This window comes from Sciurus carolinensis, chromosome 12 (genome assembly GCF_902686445.1).
Source record: "Sciurus carolinensis chromosome 12, mSciCar1.2, whole genome shotgun sequence".
Classification (NCBI taxonomy): Eukaryota; Metazoa; Chordata; class Mammalia; order Rodentia; family Sciuridae; genus Sciurus; species Sciurus carolinensis.
This window is the reverse complement of record NC_062224.1, coordinates 50,369,570-50,388,067: the sequence shown is the minus strand read 5'-3', so window position 1 is coordinate 50,388,067 and position 18,498 is coordinate 50,369,570. Positions and strand designations below refer to the sequence as shown.

The window sequence follows — 18,498 nt, the reverse complement described above, 5'->3', positions numbered from 1 at the left end:
GGCCGGCTCCATTCCTCAGGGTTCAAGGTGAGGCTGAACATCATGGTGGGATAGGGTGGTGGAGGGAAGCAGCTTACATCACGGTGATCAAAGGGCAGAGAGAGACTTTACTCACCATATACAAAAGTATATATCCCAAAGCCACACTCCAATTCCCACCTCCTTCAGCCAAACCCTACCTGCCTCCAGATACTACTACAGATAATCCCATCAGGAGTTAATCCACTGATTAGGTTAAGACTCTCAAACCCCAATCATTTCTCCTCTGAATCTTCTTATATTGTCCCACACATGAGCTTTTGGGGGACACCTCACATTCAAACCATAAAAGACATTGCCTGTTTTCCTTTACTTTAGAGTCTAAAATACTGAGCATAACCATGACATTGAATAAAAGCCATCTGATGATGATGGAGATAAACCATGATTAAGAGCCTTAGGAGCTAGGCTGGAAGAATCACCATTTCTAGAGACATTTTGGGGAGGTCATCCCTTATTTGGTCATTCATCTGGACAGGACACTAAAGAAATTGTAGTTATGAGGAAATAATTAAAAAAATATTTTTTAGTTGTAGATGGACACAATATCTTTACTGATTTCTTTATTTTTATGTGGTGCTGAGGATCAAACCCAGTGCCTCATAGAGGCAAGCGCTCTACCACTGAGCTACAACCCCAATCCAGGAAATAATTTTTGAATGACCCTTTTCAGTGGTAACCTCAGTCAACCAGATTTCAGCCATGGAATGCCCACCAAAATACTCCAGAGGGACTCTGTAGGTGTAGCTCTAAAGTTCTAGAGTTTTCATTGAGGCTCCAGTGAATTTGGCATCCAGGTCTGCTCTTCCTCCTGTAAGCTCACAGAATGCCAACAGCTTTCACGGATTTCTATGTGGCTGCGTCAGACCTGTCTTGGCTCAAGTTTCATCCAGTTCCAGGTCCACAGCATCACTCGGTGCGTTCAGAAGAGGAGAGGAGCCTTGCTGACAGTGGTTGTGATCAGGGAGTGGTGGAAACTCAATGCCAGAGAGATGACTCAGACCTGGGTCAGCAAGCGTTGACCCCGCCAGGGGCCTGGCCCAGCTGAGGTACTGAGTCTGAAGGCTACTGTTGTCTGCAGAGCCGGAATGAAGCAGACCAGCCTGGGAGACACTGACTTCCCGGATGGAGAAACCGGTGTCCCATCCCAGGCAACAAACCAGTAAAATTTCTGTGAAATCAATGACGTAAGGCCTGCTGTGCTTTCTGGGGACACCAAGACGGGCAGCTTCCCACACCTACCAAGCATCATCACTGTTTCTGTGCTCGTATTTGTCTTTCAAAATGTGGATCATTATCTATTCTTTCCTTACTCTCTTTAAAGACAAGTAGATTCTAAGGCTTAAAGAGGTCATTTGTAAGTCACCGTTATGGGCTGAATTGTGTCCCTTCAAAATTCATCATTAAAATCCTAATCCCCAGAACCTAGGACAATGACCATATTTGGAGAGACAGCCTGTTGCTGTAGCTGATAAAAACTGATGCTGTAGTAGTTAAAAAGTGGTCTAAGGTCAAAGTTCATGCATGGGAGCTGTGGACACTTCGTGCCTAAACTTTGGTCTTGTTCTAAAAATCCCAGGTGAAGGCTTAAGATCTGGATGCCTGTATTTTTATGTTGTTTTATAATAAAGAATTAGTTGGCTTTTGTCCCTGGTTCCTGGGAGGTTGACACTAAATTTTTAGGATATTCCAAGTCATAGGAGTGCTTTGTTATTTATGAGCCTGAGTTTATGCTAAGAAAATGACTTGTGAAGGAAACTGTTCACCAGAAAGAACCACTATGTGATTAGAGGACTAGACTTTTGTGCCACATGTTACCCACCTGACTACCTAATCCCCAGGAGGGGGAGGAGCTAAGACTGGTTCAATCACATGTCAGAAAGTCAATCAATCAAAGCGACCTAAGAAACGCCAATAAAAACTAGACATCGAGGCTTAGTGGCGCTCCCTGGCTGGTGAACACATCGATGTGTGTGCTGAGATGGTCATATGCCCTGATTCCCTAAGGAGAGAATGCTGAAGTTCTGCACCGGGGACCTTCCCCAGACTTCACCCTCTGTGTCTCTTCATTTGGTCCTGAGTTGCATCCTTTGTAACAAAATTATCCTAGGTAGCCCACTTCCTGAGTTCAGTCCAGTGAATAATTATGGAACCTGGGGATGTCGTGGAGCTTCCAAATTTGCATCCAGGTGCTGAGAGGTGCAGGTGGCCTGAGTTCCCTGAGCTCACAGCTGGCATCTAGAATGAGGGCCACCTTCCTGGTCGCTGAGCTCTTAAACCCATGCTAACTGCAGGTGACCGGTGCCAGAGCTGCACCACGGCACTGTAGCCATACTTCCTTCTTACCCACTTGGTGACACTGCGCTGCCTGTGCCTTTCACAACCAGAGGCTTTGTGGGTCACAGAGTGACTATTTTGCAGCTGAGTGCCTGAAGGCAGAGGTGCTAGGAGGGCAATGAACCCCGAGGTTGACTGAATTTTAGGAATTCAAATAATAACCCCAAGAATAATTTGGTGGGACTGGGGCCATTCCTAGTTTCCTCTTCCTGCTTCCTGTGTACCATCTAGTCTATGTGCTTGGATTCAAGGAAAACTAGTTCATTTGTCCATTTGTTCCAAATGAGGACAAAGGTTATAAGCTGAAGAAAGAATTTTTTTTTTTTTTTACTTTGCTAGCTATTCATTGATTTGCTTATTCATTCAGTAACATTGACTCAACTTTTGATGGTTATCAGCCACCACTTAATGGGTGCCATGTTCCAGGGACCCGGTACTTGATTCCTTTATCTCTAGGTCTCATCAAAATCCTTCAGGGTAATCATTCCAATTTCTAGTCCAGCAATGAAAAAGCTGAGTTTCATAAAGGTAAACACTTCCTAAGGCCACACACCATCCACAGAAAAAAACAGCCAGGATTTCAATTTGGATCTGACTTTATCCAGAGCATGAGCGTCTCCCATATGGCTGGCTCCTCAGCTCTAGCACAACTTTCCATGGGGCAGCGGTGAAATGAGAAACGTAAGACAAACGTGTATCACCTTTTAGTGTATCCTATTCCAAAGACTGTCCTTTGTTCTGACTTCATATCCTTTATGCTGTGTTTTTCTCTTCTTATTATATAAATCAAGGTTAAAGTAGATTGAATTTTTGGAATTTTCTCATACCCTTACTTGAGAAAAAAGTTCTTCCAGGGGTTGGGGGGTAACCCCCTGGTGGAGCACATGTCTTGCATTAGCAAGGGGTTCCATCCCCAGCATGGAAGAAAGGAGAAAGAGAGAGAGAGAGAGAGAGAGAGAGAGAGAGAGAGAGAGAGAGAGGAAAAACTATTCCAGCCCCACTTTCCTTTTATCTTTAATTTTCTGGTCCTTTGAATCTGTTGTGTAGCACACTGCAGACAGTTCATGCTCCTCTGTGATGGTCTTGCAGCCTCAATACACCACGTGGTAGGTAAGCACGTCAGTCCCTGAGGCAGCCTCCACTGAGCTCTGCTCCCAGGCTCCAACTCAGTAGGGGACAGTGACTGAGAAGATGCAATTCTAAATTGTCCTCAAGTAAGGTTGATGCTGTTCCTCCAGGACCACACTTTGAGAACTATGGGTTTCAACCAATCATATTGATTCTGTTCCCTTGCTAGTGATCCTTTGAGACTGGGAATGTGAACCACTATGGGTTGGGGTGGAGGGAGGAATTGAAGAGCAGGGAGGGACATCTGGGAGGCTTTTTCCTCCCTAACCAATAATGTTATGTGGAGAAACTCCCTTTCCTGCTTCAGGATGTTGTCGCGTGAGGGTGTGGTGCTCGGAGCTGCTGGAGTCATCCTGTGCCCTGTTTAGCCATCGCTGGCGGGAAGGACACAGGCCTAGGGCCTGCAGAACATACCTGAATTAGCTGCATCCAGCTTCATGACACTCAAAGTGAAACTGTATGCAAATTTTCGTCTTGTTCCCGAGTGTAATTTAGTGAGAATACCATTGTTGAACTAAGGGTTGCATGGCAGCTCTGCTCCCTGAGATATATATACCACATGTGCATATGTCTATGTGAGTACATATGTGTGTCGTGTGCATATATGTGCACCTGTATGAGTGTGCATGTGTATGCACATGCATGTTAAGATACTGTGTGTGGGCACTCTTATGAGTATAGACATGTGAGTGTAAATGTATATGTGAGTTTGTGTACGTTAGTGTGTTTGAGTGTCTGTTCAAGTGTGTGCATAGGAGTGCAGGAATGTGTGCTTGATGAATCCAACTTAAAGTCAAAGGCATTTTGATATTACAGTATTTGTTAGTCTGTATGTCATTTTATTAATGTCCAAAAGGGAGTGAAAGGCAGTGATTTACCGACAGGTCTCTGAATCTGCTGCTCACACGTGGTGGGGTGAAACTGAAGAACTGAGGTGCTCTGGAACACTATTACAGTTGTAAAACACCTTTATATGAAATCTAAAAATATTAGTCTATTGATACTTTTTGCTATTTTATAAATCACTGACACTATTATAAGGAAGGAAGGTCAAAGTAGAGGAATGCTTGTAAAAGATTTTATAATACCAACATCTGGCCCTCTTTATTGTAGCAATATACCTTAAAATCTAGCAACAATTTAAAACTTATAAATTACTGTACTATCCTTAAAGGATTTCATGTGAAATTTGAAAACCTCCTTCCCTAAAAGAAAAAAAATGCACTCTTGATCAGTTAGGACTGGCAGTTGGGTGTTTCTCAGAGAATATGTTCACCCAGGAATGGGCACACATTGATAGGATTCCAGCAGCCTTAGTCACCCCCTGTTCTGAGCCTGCCAGTAAAGTAGAAGACCTCTGAATGCTCCAAAAGGACCTACTGTGCACCACCAAGTGGGGCTAGCACGTTGCAATTGCTGTGAAGGATACAGGTCCTATTGGGAAACATGAACTTGATTAAACTTGTTAATATGTGAACTTGTGGTAACCTGAGATGTGGGTAATGGGCTGAGAAATCCAATCACTACTCTGCTTACAAGGGATAGTAACTGCCTTCCATTTTTACTTTCCTGAAAGTCACAGTCAATACAACCCATTTGCATATAATTGTGCTTCAGTATCATTTTACCATAAAGCATTAAGGATGGGGTCACTTATAAAATACTGTGATGCAACCATCTAAATAATGTTTTGTCTATTTTACCCCCAAGAATGATGAGTGATTGGCATGCTTTGACATAACCGGAGCACACAACCTAATCCACTTCTGTAGATGGTTACCTGGATTCTGCACAACTACTGTACATAAATATCCCACCTGTTACCCCGTGACCTTGTCATGTGAGTTACAGATGTCATTAGAAGGATGAACAGTGATAACCAGTGTTCATGAAAAGACCAGGAGATGATGATTGGCAGTTGAGACATTTTTTGACGGACTGTCAACTCATCACTTGTCAAATGAACTCAGGCTGAACTCTATAAATATACCATAAAGCCCTACACACAATCATATGGAAGGCCAAAGTATCAGAATTAAAAGCACTGCAAATTATGTAGCATTTCATGGCCTCCTAAATACTTTGCCCCATGGCTGAGGGAGTTAACATTCCCATTGTACAGATAAAGCATCAAGGGCAAATGGCTTCCCAAGTTAGCAGAGCTACTAAGTGGTTCAGCCTGAGCCTCAGATTCCAGTAAGAGAGCCCCGTGATGTGTCAAGGAGTCTGCTGAGCACTTTGTGTGTTCTAATTATTTTAATCCGAATCACAAGTGTATCCCAGGTACTAGCATCAATTTACAGATTGAGTTAGAGCAGTAGGGATAAAGGCAGCTATTGTTCCCTGTGTATAAAGGAAGCCACTGAAGACTAAAGAGGCTAAATAGGCTGTGCAATTGGCCAAGGTCATGGAGCAGCTAAGTGCCAGAGTCACATTTTGAAGCCATCTGGCCCCACAGCCTGTGCTCTCCATGTACTTCAGCCTGTTCTTCTTACTCTGGAACCAGGTGGCCTGGTTTTGAATGGGGCCTCTATCATTGACTAGCTGTGCAACTCTGGATAAATTACTTAACCTTTCTGTGCTCCGATTTCCTAAATGGGAATAATTTATTACCTACTTCATAGAGTTATGGGGCTGATTAGATGACTTGGCAGATATTAAGCTCTTAGAACAGAGTCTGGTACAAAACTAAGTGTTCAATTAGCTATGTAATGATTAATCACTTAAGTTATATGATTTCCAAGGGCATTTAAAATATTATTTATATGATTAAAGTTCAGTTTACACTGCACTATTCAGGAATGTGTCTATCTGCATAAAAAACAATTGTATTTTCTATCATTTGGTGTCTATCTAGAATAGTGATATAAAACCTACAGGTGTCTGCTAAGGCCCTGAGGTGCCTCCCTATTAAAAGGTGGTAGGGTCCAGGCCTCTCCATTCACATGATACTAGACAAAGGATTTTTCAGCTGGAAGAAGTTTGAGAACTGTTGATCTGGAAGGCTACAGCAGGTCACATGGTTGTTTTCTCCATTACTATAGATGCAATTCCCTGAATGGTGAAGTTCAGAACCCAGCTCTGCTGTACCCATCCTGGGGGTGGTCATGTTAGGCAAAACTACATTCTTCACCTCTTTGATAGTCTATCTTATAAGATGCAGACTGTGGAGGAACATGAGAGTCAAACCAAAATTCAAACATGATAAGCTGTTGGTGGCTTTCAAGCAGAGATGCCATAAAGCAGCTCTTCTGGAAGAGTAGTCTGGTTGCACTGTGGAGGGCCCAGTGGGGTGGCCAGAAACATGGACCGAGGGAGGTCCACAAGAATCCGCTTCAGGCCTCCAAGCAAATAGCAGGGACGAGGCACCTGCAGGGGCTATCAAGTCCAGGTGGTAAATGTCAACACTGGGGCAGCAACTGAGTGGCTTATGTGGGGGAAAAAGAACTGGCAAGATGCAAGGGTGGGGATGGCATTGGCAAATAGTAAAAAGCACGGATTCTAAAGCGTTGCCGATTTGGAGACTCAGGGTTCAATTTCAAAGGAGGTGCAAGAGAAAGATGGCCTGGGTTTGATGAGGAGTAGGGTAAGGTGCATGGGTGGGTGTATGGAGTCGGGACTGCCACGTGTGCGGGCAGTTACAGAGACCCAGGAGGCAGCAGAGGGTTGGGACAGGGACTTTGGCAAAATCTGGAAATCTTCCACACTGCTCTGACAGCTACATTATTAGCTCTGTGCTGAGTGAGTGAGGAAACGGAAAACAGCAACTTAAGGGCTATGGGGACAGTCCATGAGGTGAGAAGATTCTGGGGGAGCCACAGCACAGCAGAGATCCCCTCAAACTTGCCACCACCTTCCTCCACCACCTCTGCTACCTGACAACACTATTTCTCTCCCGGGAGCAGGACTTTCTTCCCCTCTTTTTCTGGCTGGGTAAGACAAGTCACAGCTCCCCACATCCCTCCAGGTCCCTCCTGACAAGAGAGGACAGGATTCATGGATAGATATGCATGAAGAAGGGGAGCTGTCCCAGGCACTATAGAGCAAGCAGTGCAACACTCCGCCTGTCTGAGGAATAGGAAGAATCTGTCACTGGATTTGCAAAGAATGCACAGCCTAAAAACTCAGTTATCACTTCTGGACACAGATTCAGCTCAAAAGGAGGGGCAGTCAGATCTGTGTAGCACGGTGTAGGAACTTCAGATATTTACCAAATAAGCTAGCATGTGAATTGGGCAATGTGCCCAAATCAATAATAATTAAAACAACAGCCACAAACCAGTGTCAATCCTAGATGTGTTACTCTCAGGCTGCTGTCACCCTGGGCCAGGGTCAGTTTTCTTTTCATTTCCAAACCCTCCTCTGGGGGACGGTGTGTGTTTGTGTGCCTTTCCCTGATGGATACCATGACCCAAGTTTTGTTCAATTGCACTGTGTGTTCAGTTCATTTTAATGTCCCTCCTCCCTTCTCTTGTCCCTTTAGCCGAAAGAAACAAGCAGCATGTAGTTTCACGGTTACCTCCTGAGGGTCCTTATCTGCACAAGTCTAGAGGACAACTGGAAATGGTTTTGCAAAAATAGCATAAAAAATGGACTCATCAATAAAACAAAAGCAAACCAAAACCAAAAAAGCAACTTTCTGGAGCATGACCCACACCAGGAAGGACAGGTGCCATGCTATGCCTTCCCTCCCCTCCATCTCCCTTCACATTTGGTTTGACCCACATGAGACTATCCTTTTTGGAGGAGAAAGTTGGCCAAATATTGGCAATTTCAAGTGGTTACAGTGACTGCATTTAAAAACAGGTTAAAATTAGCATCAAGGGGGAAATGGGGTGCAGAAACAAGAGGAAGAGGTGGAGGAGGGGAGCAAAGAAGGAGGGTTGCTAGGCAACCAGCAGCCTGGACCGGGTCAGTCTGGGAGCAGGAAATGCAGAGATGGCGTCTCTCCTCCCTCGCCCTGCACCTGGCTGAGCTGTCTGGCTCTGGAGCTGTGTGAGTGTGTTGGGGTAGGGATGGAGAGGCCCAAACAGTGGCATCAATCTGCTGCATTCTGACACTTGGCCTTCTCTAACGTCCCCCCAGGGAGACTGAGATTCTCCTTTGTTCTCAACTGTCTCAGAAAGAGAGCTCACCAACTTTTCTATAAAGGCCCTGGCTGGAGAACAGAGATGTACAGCACTATTTATCTGTTTGTCCCCACACTGACCAGGTATACATTATGAACTATTTTTTTATTCCTCCATACCACTAAATGAACCTTTGGTTACATGTGGAGTTACCATCACATACTCCATCTATACTCTGTATCTTAACATTTATTTGCTTCACTATGTGCCTTTAAAATGTTAAATATTATCAAGCATCCCCAGGGGCTAGAAAGACATCTGTTTTGCTCATTTGGTGGTGTGCCCAGCTTTGCAAGAGAGGAGCCTAATAAATGATGATGGCAATCATGCTGAAGTCTGAGGTCAGCCCAACGCAGGGCTGCTTGACTCCCCTTTGGCTCTTGTTTGATGAGGTGGCCTGGTGGCCTGGGAGGTCCCGGACAGAAGGTTCATAACACTGAGCCCCTCTGTCTGCTCCCAGCCTCTGAGCACAGCATCTTAGTCCTTGGCTGAGACAGTAACTTGGTGAATTCAGCGCAGACAGGAGCAGATGGTAGACATGGATCACGCTTCAGTAGATAGCCCAGCCAGCAAATCAGGACGAGCCCACCTGCCCACCCTGCTCCGTTGAGAAGACAGGGAATCAACTCTATTTTATTTTCCTTCTTGTTTTGGCAATATGTGCTTTGGGGAAATTCCTGGTCTACTTAGTAGAAAATAATCCTTTTACATTTTTACAAAAGAACATTATTCAGCATGGAAGTGGTTCAGGAGGCGGGGTGAGGGTGAGTGTGTACGCAGGTGTGAGCCCTTGTGGACAGAGCCCACGTCTGTTCATTTATTCTATGTAGCACTATTAGAGTTCCATATTTTTTTTTCCCAAAGTCATATACACTTTTTTTATCTAGCCCTGGTAGGCCAGAATGTTTACTTTGTCCTCAGCGCTACTTTATTCAGAACTTATATGATCTCAACCTACAGGATAATCACAGGGTCATTGTCAGAGAAGAGTGAAGGGAAGGATACAGTTATGTCATCTCCTGCCCTAGAAGGTACTTCACACCTGCCAGCCTGAGGCTCACACATGATGTGAAAATCATTCGTCCTGTGCCTCATGTGTCGAAATCTTTTCTGGACAGAGAAACTGAGTTCAAGGGAATGAGGTGAGCTTGGATACACCCATCTTTAGTTGTACACTTGAGATAAGGTTCAAAGTCTTTAATTCCTATCATTAGGCAGTAGCGGCCAGTCAGGGCCCACATTAAACTGCATCGTGTCTCAGGTTCTTAGTGTATATACCTGTTATGGTGCCATGAAAAGAAAACCAGAAGCCACAAGCTCAAGATGCATTTAGTTACCCAGTTATGTGACCTTGAGCAAGTTATTTAACCTCTGTGATTCTGTTTGCTTATCTGAGCACCTACTTCACACAGTCATTGTGAGGGTTTATCAGATATACTCCACAGAAACTCTAAAAAGAATTATAAAATGTAGTTAGTACTGTGCCAGACATCCAATATGAAATCTGGGCAACTCTCAGTGATCTCGTTATGTTGATAATTTCTTCTCTTGTTATTTTCTCTATCCTTTAGAGGTCATCATCCAACAGAAACATAATGTGAGCCACAAAGTGAGCCCAATATCCGATTTTAATTTTTTGATGGCAATATGGCAAAAGGAAAAGAAACAGGTGAGATTAATTTAAGCATATATTTTAAGTATAGATTTTCTAATATATACAAAATGCTATCATTTCAATGTGGAATCATCAATGGAAAAATCACTCGTAAGACATTTTACTTTTTTATATGAAATCTTTAAAATCTGGCCTGTATTTTATACTTTAGACACATCTTCATCTGCACTGGCCACATCTGGAGCACTTGATGGCCACCTGTGGCTGGAAGCTGCTGTCCTATACAGCGCAGCTTTAAGACCTGTCCTGATCTTCTGTCCTAGGAACACCATGTTATATATAGCAGCAATCTAGATGTTATCTTTAATTCTCTTGAAAACACTGACCAGTTAGTTTGCTCCATTTCTCAGAATCCTGGGGACACTTTGTTCCTCTATTATACTAGATGTGGCAGTTATAAATGTCCTGCCAGTGGCTGCTGAGAGACTGGGTCAGAGGAGGGAAACATAATTATCTTCAGACAATGTGGAACTTAGAACACAATCTCACATTATGGAGAAGCTTCCTCCACAGACCCACAGACTGTGGGATGGGGAGGACACTGGTGTGTGAAGTTTTATCATGAAAAGGAAGAAATCTGGCCAGTGGAGCATAATATCTACTCACTTAAAGTGATGGACAAAGTAGTAAAACAAGACAGTCAAAGGGAAGAAGGCAAAAGTTTCATTTCTCATACTGGCTGTGTTCCTGTAAGACACAATGTCATAGAATATCCTTAGCCTCCAGGGAACCTAATAAGGAAGGGCCACACCTCAATCATTCCAGTCTAGTGAAAAATCCATCCTATTTTTAAGAAACTCAGGAGAAAGAGTCCAGAACCCTCCCTAGGGACAGGTTCCAGTAGTCTACCTATTGGAACTGTCTGCAAATTCCCCTCAATGTCTTCCTTAAATTATTCTCACTATAGCTAAAGCACATAGCCCTTTGTTTATTTTCAAAATGCTCTCCTCCATTCTAACTGGGGTGAGATGGAATCTTAGGGTAGTTTTAATTTGCATTTCTCTTATTACTTAGAGATGTTGAACATTTTTTCATATGTTTGTTCATTGCTTGTAGATCTTCTTCCACTATATATATAGTGGAATATTACTCTGCCATAAAGAATAATAAAATTATGGCATTTGTAGGCAAATGGATGAAATTGGAGAAAATCATGCTAAGTGAGATAAGCCAAAGAACGAATGATCTCGATGATAAGCGGATGATGATACATAATGGGGGGGGAGGGAGGCAAGAATGGAGGAAGGAGGGACTGTATAGTGGGATAAGAGGGGTGGGAGGGGTGGGGGGAAGGAAAAAATAACAGAATGAATCAAACACCATTACCCTATGTACATGTATGATTACACAAATGGTACACCTCTACTTCATGTACAAACAGAGAAACAAGTTGTACCCCATTCGTTTACAATAAAAAAATAAATAAATTTTAAAAAAATTATGGTACTCTGCTTTTTAGGACCTAGCAATCGATATCACATTAAAGTTTGATCATGAAAAGTTGGGCAGTTCCCCTTAAAGCCAGTGAAGAAACTGAAATGAGTCACACTTTTCAGAAACAACAAAAAAAAAAATTGCTCCTCCAAATACATGTTCACATAAACAATTAAGAAAAATATTTTAAAGGAGCAACGATAGGAAGACAAAACTTGAGAATTTGAGCTTAACATTAAACAAACCCAACACTTTTCCTTTTCCGGCTACAGAAGCCTCAGGAAGAGGTCGAGTCAGAGACATGGATGATGCTGGCCTCTCTCATTCTGATGAAAGCTTTTTGAGTAAATTTGGAAATGGTGGAAACAATTTCAGATGACAGAGCAAAAGACACTGCCTGCAAATTGGACTGAACAATGACGTGGCTGTGTGATCTGCCACCTACCTATCCACGACCTGCTCCTGAACATTCACCCGGTCCTTTCAGCTGCTCTTACTGGAATTTAAGGACTTAAGGAGATACATGGCAAAGACACAGGTGTCAGGAAATTGCCTGTGGATTAAGGAGTAATTTCTAACACGTGCACTGCTGACCTTCTGTCCTCCCGCATTATGGGCAATGTGCAATTTACAGGGAACAATCAGAGATTTGGAAGCACAGATTTCACTTAGTAATCTCAAAGTGCTGTGGAGAATAAACATTAAATATTAGAATTACTGCCATTTTTCTTTGTAACCCAGAGAAAGGAACTGTTATGCTCAGAGCGGTCAGGATTACACCACTGCATGGAATTATCTGCATGGCTGGCTGGTTCCCAGCATCCTCCGGAAGGCAAGCGACTCTTGACAGTGGCCAGTCGGGGAGTGAGTTGCTGAAGCCATGGTGTTTACGCTGGAGGCAGCCTCCTGCTTCTGAAGCCTGCGTGCAGACTTGGATGAGTCTCCTTCCTGGCTAGCTAGTAGCTGCAAACTATACCTGGCACTTCTGCCACTTCTTATGAATGTTTTGTCAGACGATCACCTTGTATAAATGAAGTCACCTTGTTAAAAACTCTGCTTCCCTGTAGGAGACAAACCTTCCTCCAAACCAGCCTCCCCACCTTACAAAGCTTGGTAGGAAAATGCAGGTGCCTTTTCCATCTCTCCCCTTCCCTATAATCACAGGCCAAAAGATCTCAAAAGGCACCGCTTAGTTCAAGGTTTATGACAAAAATTCCAAAATTATTCTTAACAACAACACTTTCAATACTTTATATATTTTGGTGACTAAAGTATAAATGACTGAAAGTTATCACCCTACAAACACAGAACACCAAAATGTTATGTGCTATTTAAAACCTAGAAAAGGGTCCAAAGTTGCAGAATAGGGACTGCCTTTGGAAAAGATTCTGCCTTATATTTCTGGACAACAGAACTTTGTAGAGGAGAAATAAAATTCATGTATTTTAGTTGGGTTTTGTCCATTAGTTTTAACCTTCTTTCTCCAAGTTTTGCTAAAGCCCACTCTGCAATGGACGTTAGAATCTTTCCATAAACACACACCCACACACACATTTTTTTTAAAAAAAACTCTTTTCCTGCTTTCCTCCTCCTCTCTCTCTCTCTCTCTCTCTCTCTCTCTCTCTCTCTCTCTCTCTTAGAGACAGTATCTTGCTGAGTTGGTGAGGGCTTTGCTAAGTTGCTGAGGCTGACTTTGAACTTGTAATCCTCCTGCCTCAGTCTTCTAAGCCACTGGGACCATAGGCACACGCTACTGTGCTGGGCTACACATAATGTTTCATGTGTGCTAAACAAGTCCCCTGCCAAGCAGTTGGTACTATGGCAAGAAGTCCTTGAAGGAAGTAATAGCGAGGCATCTGTGGGTTCGTACATTCTTTCATTCAACAAGTTTTTATTTAGTGACATCAGGTGCCAGGCATTGTCCTGGGTACTAGGGACTCAAGACACAGGCCCAACCCTCAAGTTGCTGGGGGCTCTGGGAAATGGGAAAAAGTCAACAAGCAATGGTGACAAGGCTTGATCCTGTTGGAAGAGCTAAACAGGGCGGCAGTAGCTAAAACCCAGATGCAGGGAGGGTGGTGGGAGGCTCAGGAAAAGCCTCTGGGGTTGGGTGGGGGAGTGTCCTGAATGGAAACTAGCCAGGCTGAGGGGAGGGGAGTGAAAGAAAGCCTTCTAGGAAGAGGGAATTCCGTGCAAAGTGTATCCCATCCAGGGGTGGCAAGAGCACGGGTTCCTCTTGCTTGACCTAATTCAACATTTTCTTGATTTTGCAGTGTTGAGGTCAACAGTTCCCAATGTGCACATCAGTAACTAAACATATTTTCTGTGACTCAATTCTATCCAGGCTGCCCCCATTCAGATTTTCCCAGGCCAAGGTGCAGTAACTGGACTGCCACTCGAAGTCTCATTTCCTGCCCAGAAGATGGCCCCCGTCTAAGGCCCCAAGCATGGATTTAGGAAAAGCCTATAAAACATACCAGAGAGACCACTCACCTATAAACTTTTCACCCTAATTCCTAACAATACAAAGCATCGGATGTGGGTCAGTGAGAGATTCTGCTAATTGGAAAGGTTTTGCTCAACTTAATAGTTTTCCTTTATTGCTCCACTCACCCTCATCCAAACACAAGTCAGACTTTTAACAAGACCGGAGGCCATAGAATCTAGCCTAATAAGGACATAACCTAAGATATGGGATAACTATGCACAGGAATAAGTTCATCATAGCATTTACTTGCAATAGTGGAAAAACAATTTTTTAAAAATACTTAAAAGTACCCACATGGATGAAAGATTAGATAATAATAGTATATCCATTTCTGGAAATTTTGCAGTTCTTAACAAAGATGACAATTCATAGTGTGTTGGAAAATGTTAGCAAAAGACAGTATTAAGCAGAAAAAGAAAATATATAGAATCATACAACCATTATGATTACAACTGGGCTGGGGTTGTGGCTCAGTGGTAGTGCACTCACCTAGCACATGTGAGACACTGGGTTTGATTCTCAGTACCACATAAAAAACAAATAAGTAAAATAAAGGTATTGTGTTCATCTACAATTTTTTAAAAAAATTAAAAATAAATAAATAAATGATTACAACCATACAAAAATATAAATATGAAAAATACTGGAAAGAATTGCACCAAAATGAGAATAGTAGTTGAATTAGTGTGATGTGATTATGAGTCTTTCCTTAGTTTCTCTATTTCCTTTACTGCAATTATAATGCCTTTAGAATCAACTCTTAAAAGTTTGCAATCTCAAAGTACCAGCTCTTACCGTTTGCAATCTGAGCATTTTTAAATCCTAGCAGCATGTACAAGACACCAGAGACTGTCTGCACATGAATCTCTCCTCTTCAATGCACTAATTTCTCTGGGAGCGAGACAGTGGGCAGCATGCCAGACCTCTGATGAACTGTAGCATCTTTCTGGCAAAATGTCCTGGGGGACAAGATGCAACCCCCTCAGAACCTGAGACAGACATTTGAGAACATCAGCCAAGTGGAGTTATAAAAGTTGAAGATGAACAACAGACTTTAGAGCTCTTTAAATCAGGTTCAGAAACATCACCATTTTTTAGGTTCTGGGAAAAACAATCCTTTTCTTCAAGAACAAGGTGAGCAAGACCAGGGTCTGTGATGCTAATGATTTCTCTGACTTTTCTGACCCCAATGTGTTCTCAGTTTGGGGAAAAATTGGCTGATTTCCTGTGTCTCAGCTTCTCCAGATGTTCACCAGTGAAGGTGACGTCCACCCACCGGATGGGGGAAGGGAGGGGGTCACTTAGACCTTGGAGGGAAGACAGAGCACAGAGACTGTTCCTTTTCCTTACAACTATGAGAGCTCAACTTGAAAAGAATGAACTGTTTTCTATCCCCTCTGAGCAAGGGAGACTAAATCAGTTTTAGTTACAGCAAGAGTTATTATTTAGGTTCCATTACAGTTAACTCCTTCTGAGCAGAGAGAATAGCTAATGGCAGTTGTGGAATTTCCTTTTCTAGAGATCGGAACAATAGGATAGATATACATCTGGCCTTGAATGCCTGAGGTACGGTTCACAGAAACTGACTGAACAAAAATAGCACACACACAAAACTCATGGTGTGTCCTTGCCATTCTCCCACAGATTTTAATAGAAACTTAAAAACAGTTGACATTGTTCCCGTCCACCCCCCACCCCCACCCCCGCTGAAGCAACTTTTGAATCTCATTAAACTCAGAAGAAACTTTGAAGGTTGACCAGAAAAAATTTACCTGTACTAGGAGTTCCAGCTTCCTGTCATCAAGAAGATGGACTTGACATCGACGACCCTCCGTCATCTACAGGGGAAGAGAAATGGTGGTCACTGAGAGTCTAGAACTCAAAGGGTCAGAGGGTCCCAAGCTGGACTGATTGCTTCATTCATTCATTCATTTGAAAATCTTTATTGAGTGCTTCCTCTGTACAGGGTGCTATTCGGGGAGCAGGGTGTACAGTGTCACACAAGGACATGTCTCTGACTTTGTGGAACTTACATTCTCATGGAGGAAGCGTGAAATAAATTGGCAAATACGTGTAGAACATACCAGCAAGTGGTGGTAAGTGTTAGTCATTCTTTCTTCCCTCTTCTATTCAATAACCATATGGACATGAGTGAGGTGATCTCCAGGGAGCAGAAAGCCACCCATCTGGCAACTACATTTGATTTCTGGGTTAGCTAAGCATCTCCTCTCCTCATGTACGACCTGAGTCCCCGCAGTGCTGTCATTAATGACAGGGGAACCTTGGAGATAATGCCTCCAGATAACCCTGATTCTTGTCCCTTGTGCCTTTCAGGACTGCTCTCTTTGAGCAGTAAAACAGAAAGGTAGGCACTGAGACCATCACTGGGAGACTGCAGTCTAGACTTGGCACTGATGGTTACCAGCTGCAGGATTTTGTTCATCTCTGCACCCCAGTCTCATGTACAAAAACAAATGGGCTGGGTCTGATGACATGCTGGTGAAGGTGACAGCTAGCTTTCTGGAAGAATGGAGCCCTGATCTGTAGCACTTGCTGGAGTCCTGGCATCGCCCTCACAAACAATCCTCTGAAGAGCAAGTCAGGTGGCCACGGCTCTGGCCATAAACTGACTTGTTGCACACCAAACACCTTCACTACATCTGAAGTCAGGTTCCTGCATGACAATACTGCCAGTGTATCCAACATCACATAAAATAATCTTGAGAATGCAGATAACGGCAAAGTGTAGTAAAATAATCTGGAAGTGATGCCCTTTGAATTTGACCTTTGCTTTTAAAATAATGCATTTAATTATGAATTTATACAATTTAATTTTAATAACAGCTATGTTTGACAACTGGCACCCTGTTGTAATTCTTGCAAATGTAGCAATTAGCTCCCAGAAAGTGGTGTGAGTGGCTCCCACACCACTGTGTAGGTCAGATGACCCATAGGGTTCCTTCCTGTCCAGTATTTTACATGATAACAGTGCTCTCAAAAGACACCTTTCCCCCAGTGACCAGTCATCTTAAACAGATCAAAAGAAAGGACACATATATAAGAAGATCCCGGCACCGTCCCATTGCATGGTCACGAGTCCTCATGAGCACTCTGTTCAGGGAAGGTGGAAAAACCTTCTGTTCTTATTCAACAGGATTAATTCTCTGACTATGAGCATGTCTGAACTCTCCTAGAGCTCTAGGAGAAAATTCCCTTACTCCTACCTCAAAGCAGTCAGCCCCTCGTGCTTCCATCAAGTCTGAGATCCCCAGTTTTAGGATCTTGATCAAAATGCATGGAACTGGAAAGAACTATGCTAAGTGAAATAAACCAGTCCCCCCAAATCAAAGGTCGAATGTTCTGTCTGATATGCAGATGCTGACACACAATAAGGGGAAAGGAGTATAAAAGTTCATTGGATTGGACTAAGGGGAATGAAGGGAAGGAAGGGGGGATGGGAATAGAAAAGACAGTAGAATGGCTTGCCAAAACTTTCCTATGTCCATATATGAACACATGACCAGTGTAACTCCACATCATGTACATCTGAAAGAATGGGAAGTTATATGCCATGCAGGTACAATATGTCAAAATACACTCTACTATCAGGGATATCTAAAAAGAACAAATAAAATGTACTTAAAAAAAAGAACAAGAACAAAACAGCATGGTCTGCTTGGATAAACCTAATCTCAAATGCCTCTTGATTTTAATGACTCAGCCATCAAACTTCACATATTCACAGGCACTCTAACGAAGAGATTTAAATGGGCTAAAAGTGACGCAAATCTTTAGCCCAAAGGCTTGCGTTTTGCACGAACAAGCCAGAACACACAGCTATGGGACTGAGATGGGTTTATGCAAAGTTCTGACTCTTTGAACTCAAGGTTGGGTGTTAATTGCTTCAGAAGAAAAACAGGCTCAAAGTCCTATTAGAATCCATCAACCTTGCACATAGTAGGCATCCTAATTGATTGACTTAATTTGAAAAAAGTACATTACTTCTTTTTAATCAATCAATCTACAATCAAGAATAATGGAAGTCGTTACAATTTTAAATAGACCAAAATCTGTGCTGCCATACCAATACGCATAAAAGATTCATTTATAATAAAAAAAGACACTAGGTACAAAATGTTGATTTCAAATTTCGATAGGGCAATTAATAGCAACTACATAGGTACTCTGGATAAAAATTTAGTCACAGAATTCTGCTCTCACTAGGAAGTTTAATAGAGTGGAAGTTCTAGGGAGGAAAATGGTACCAC

At 42.8% G+C, this 18,498-nt stretch overlaps 1 protein-coding gene across 5 annotated transcripts in view; it reads right to left on the bottom strand.

Annotated features, from left to right (window-relative positions):
- The window catches only part of Frmd4a (FERM domain containing 4A), a 420,775-nt gene that overhangs the window by 153,008 nt on the left and 249,269 nt on the right, over window positions 1-18,498 (bottom strand). For all 5 annotated transcript variants that reach the window (XM_047520300.1, XM_047520299.1, XM_047520298.1 and 2 more), the window contains exon 2: window positions 16,003-16,068. In XM_047520300.1, coding sequence (XP_047376256.1) covers window positions 16,003-16,068 — 66 coding nt within the window. The remainder of the gene's footprint in view (window positions 1-16,002; window positions 16,069-18,498) is intronic.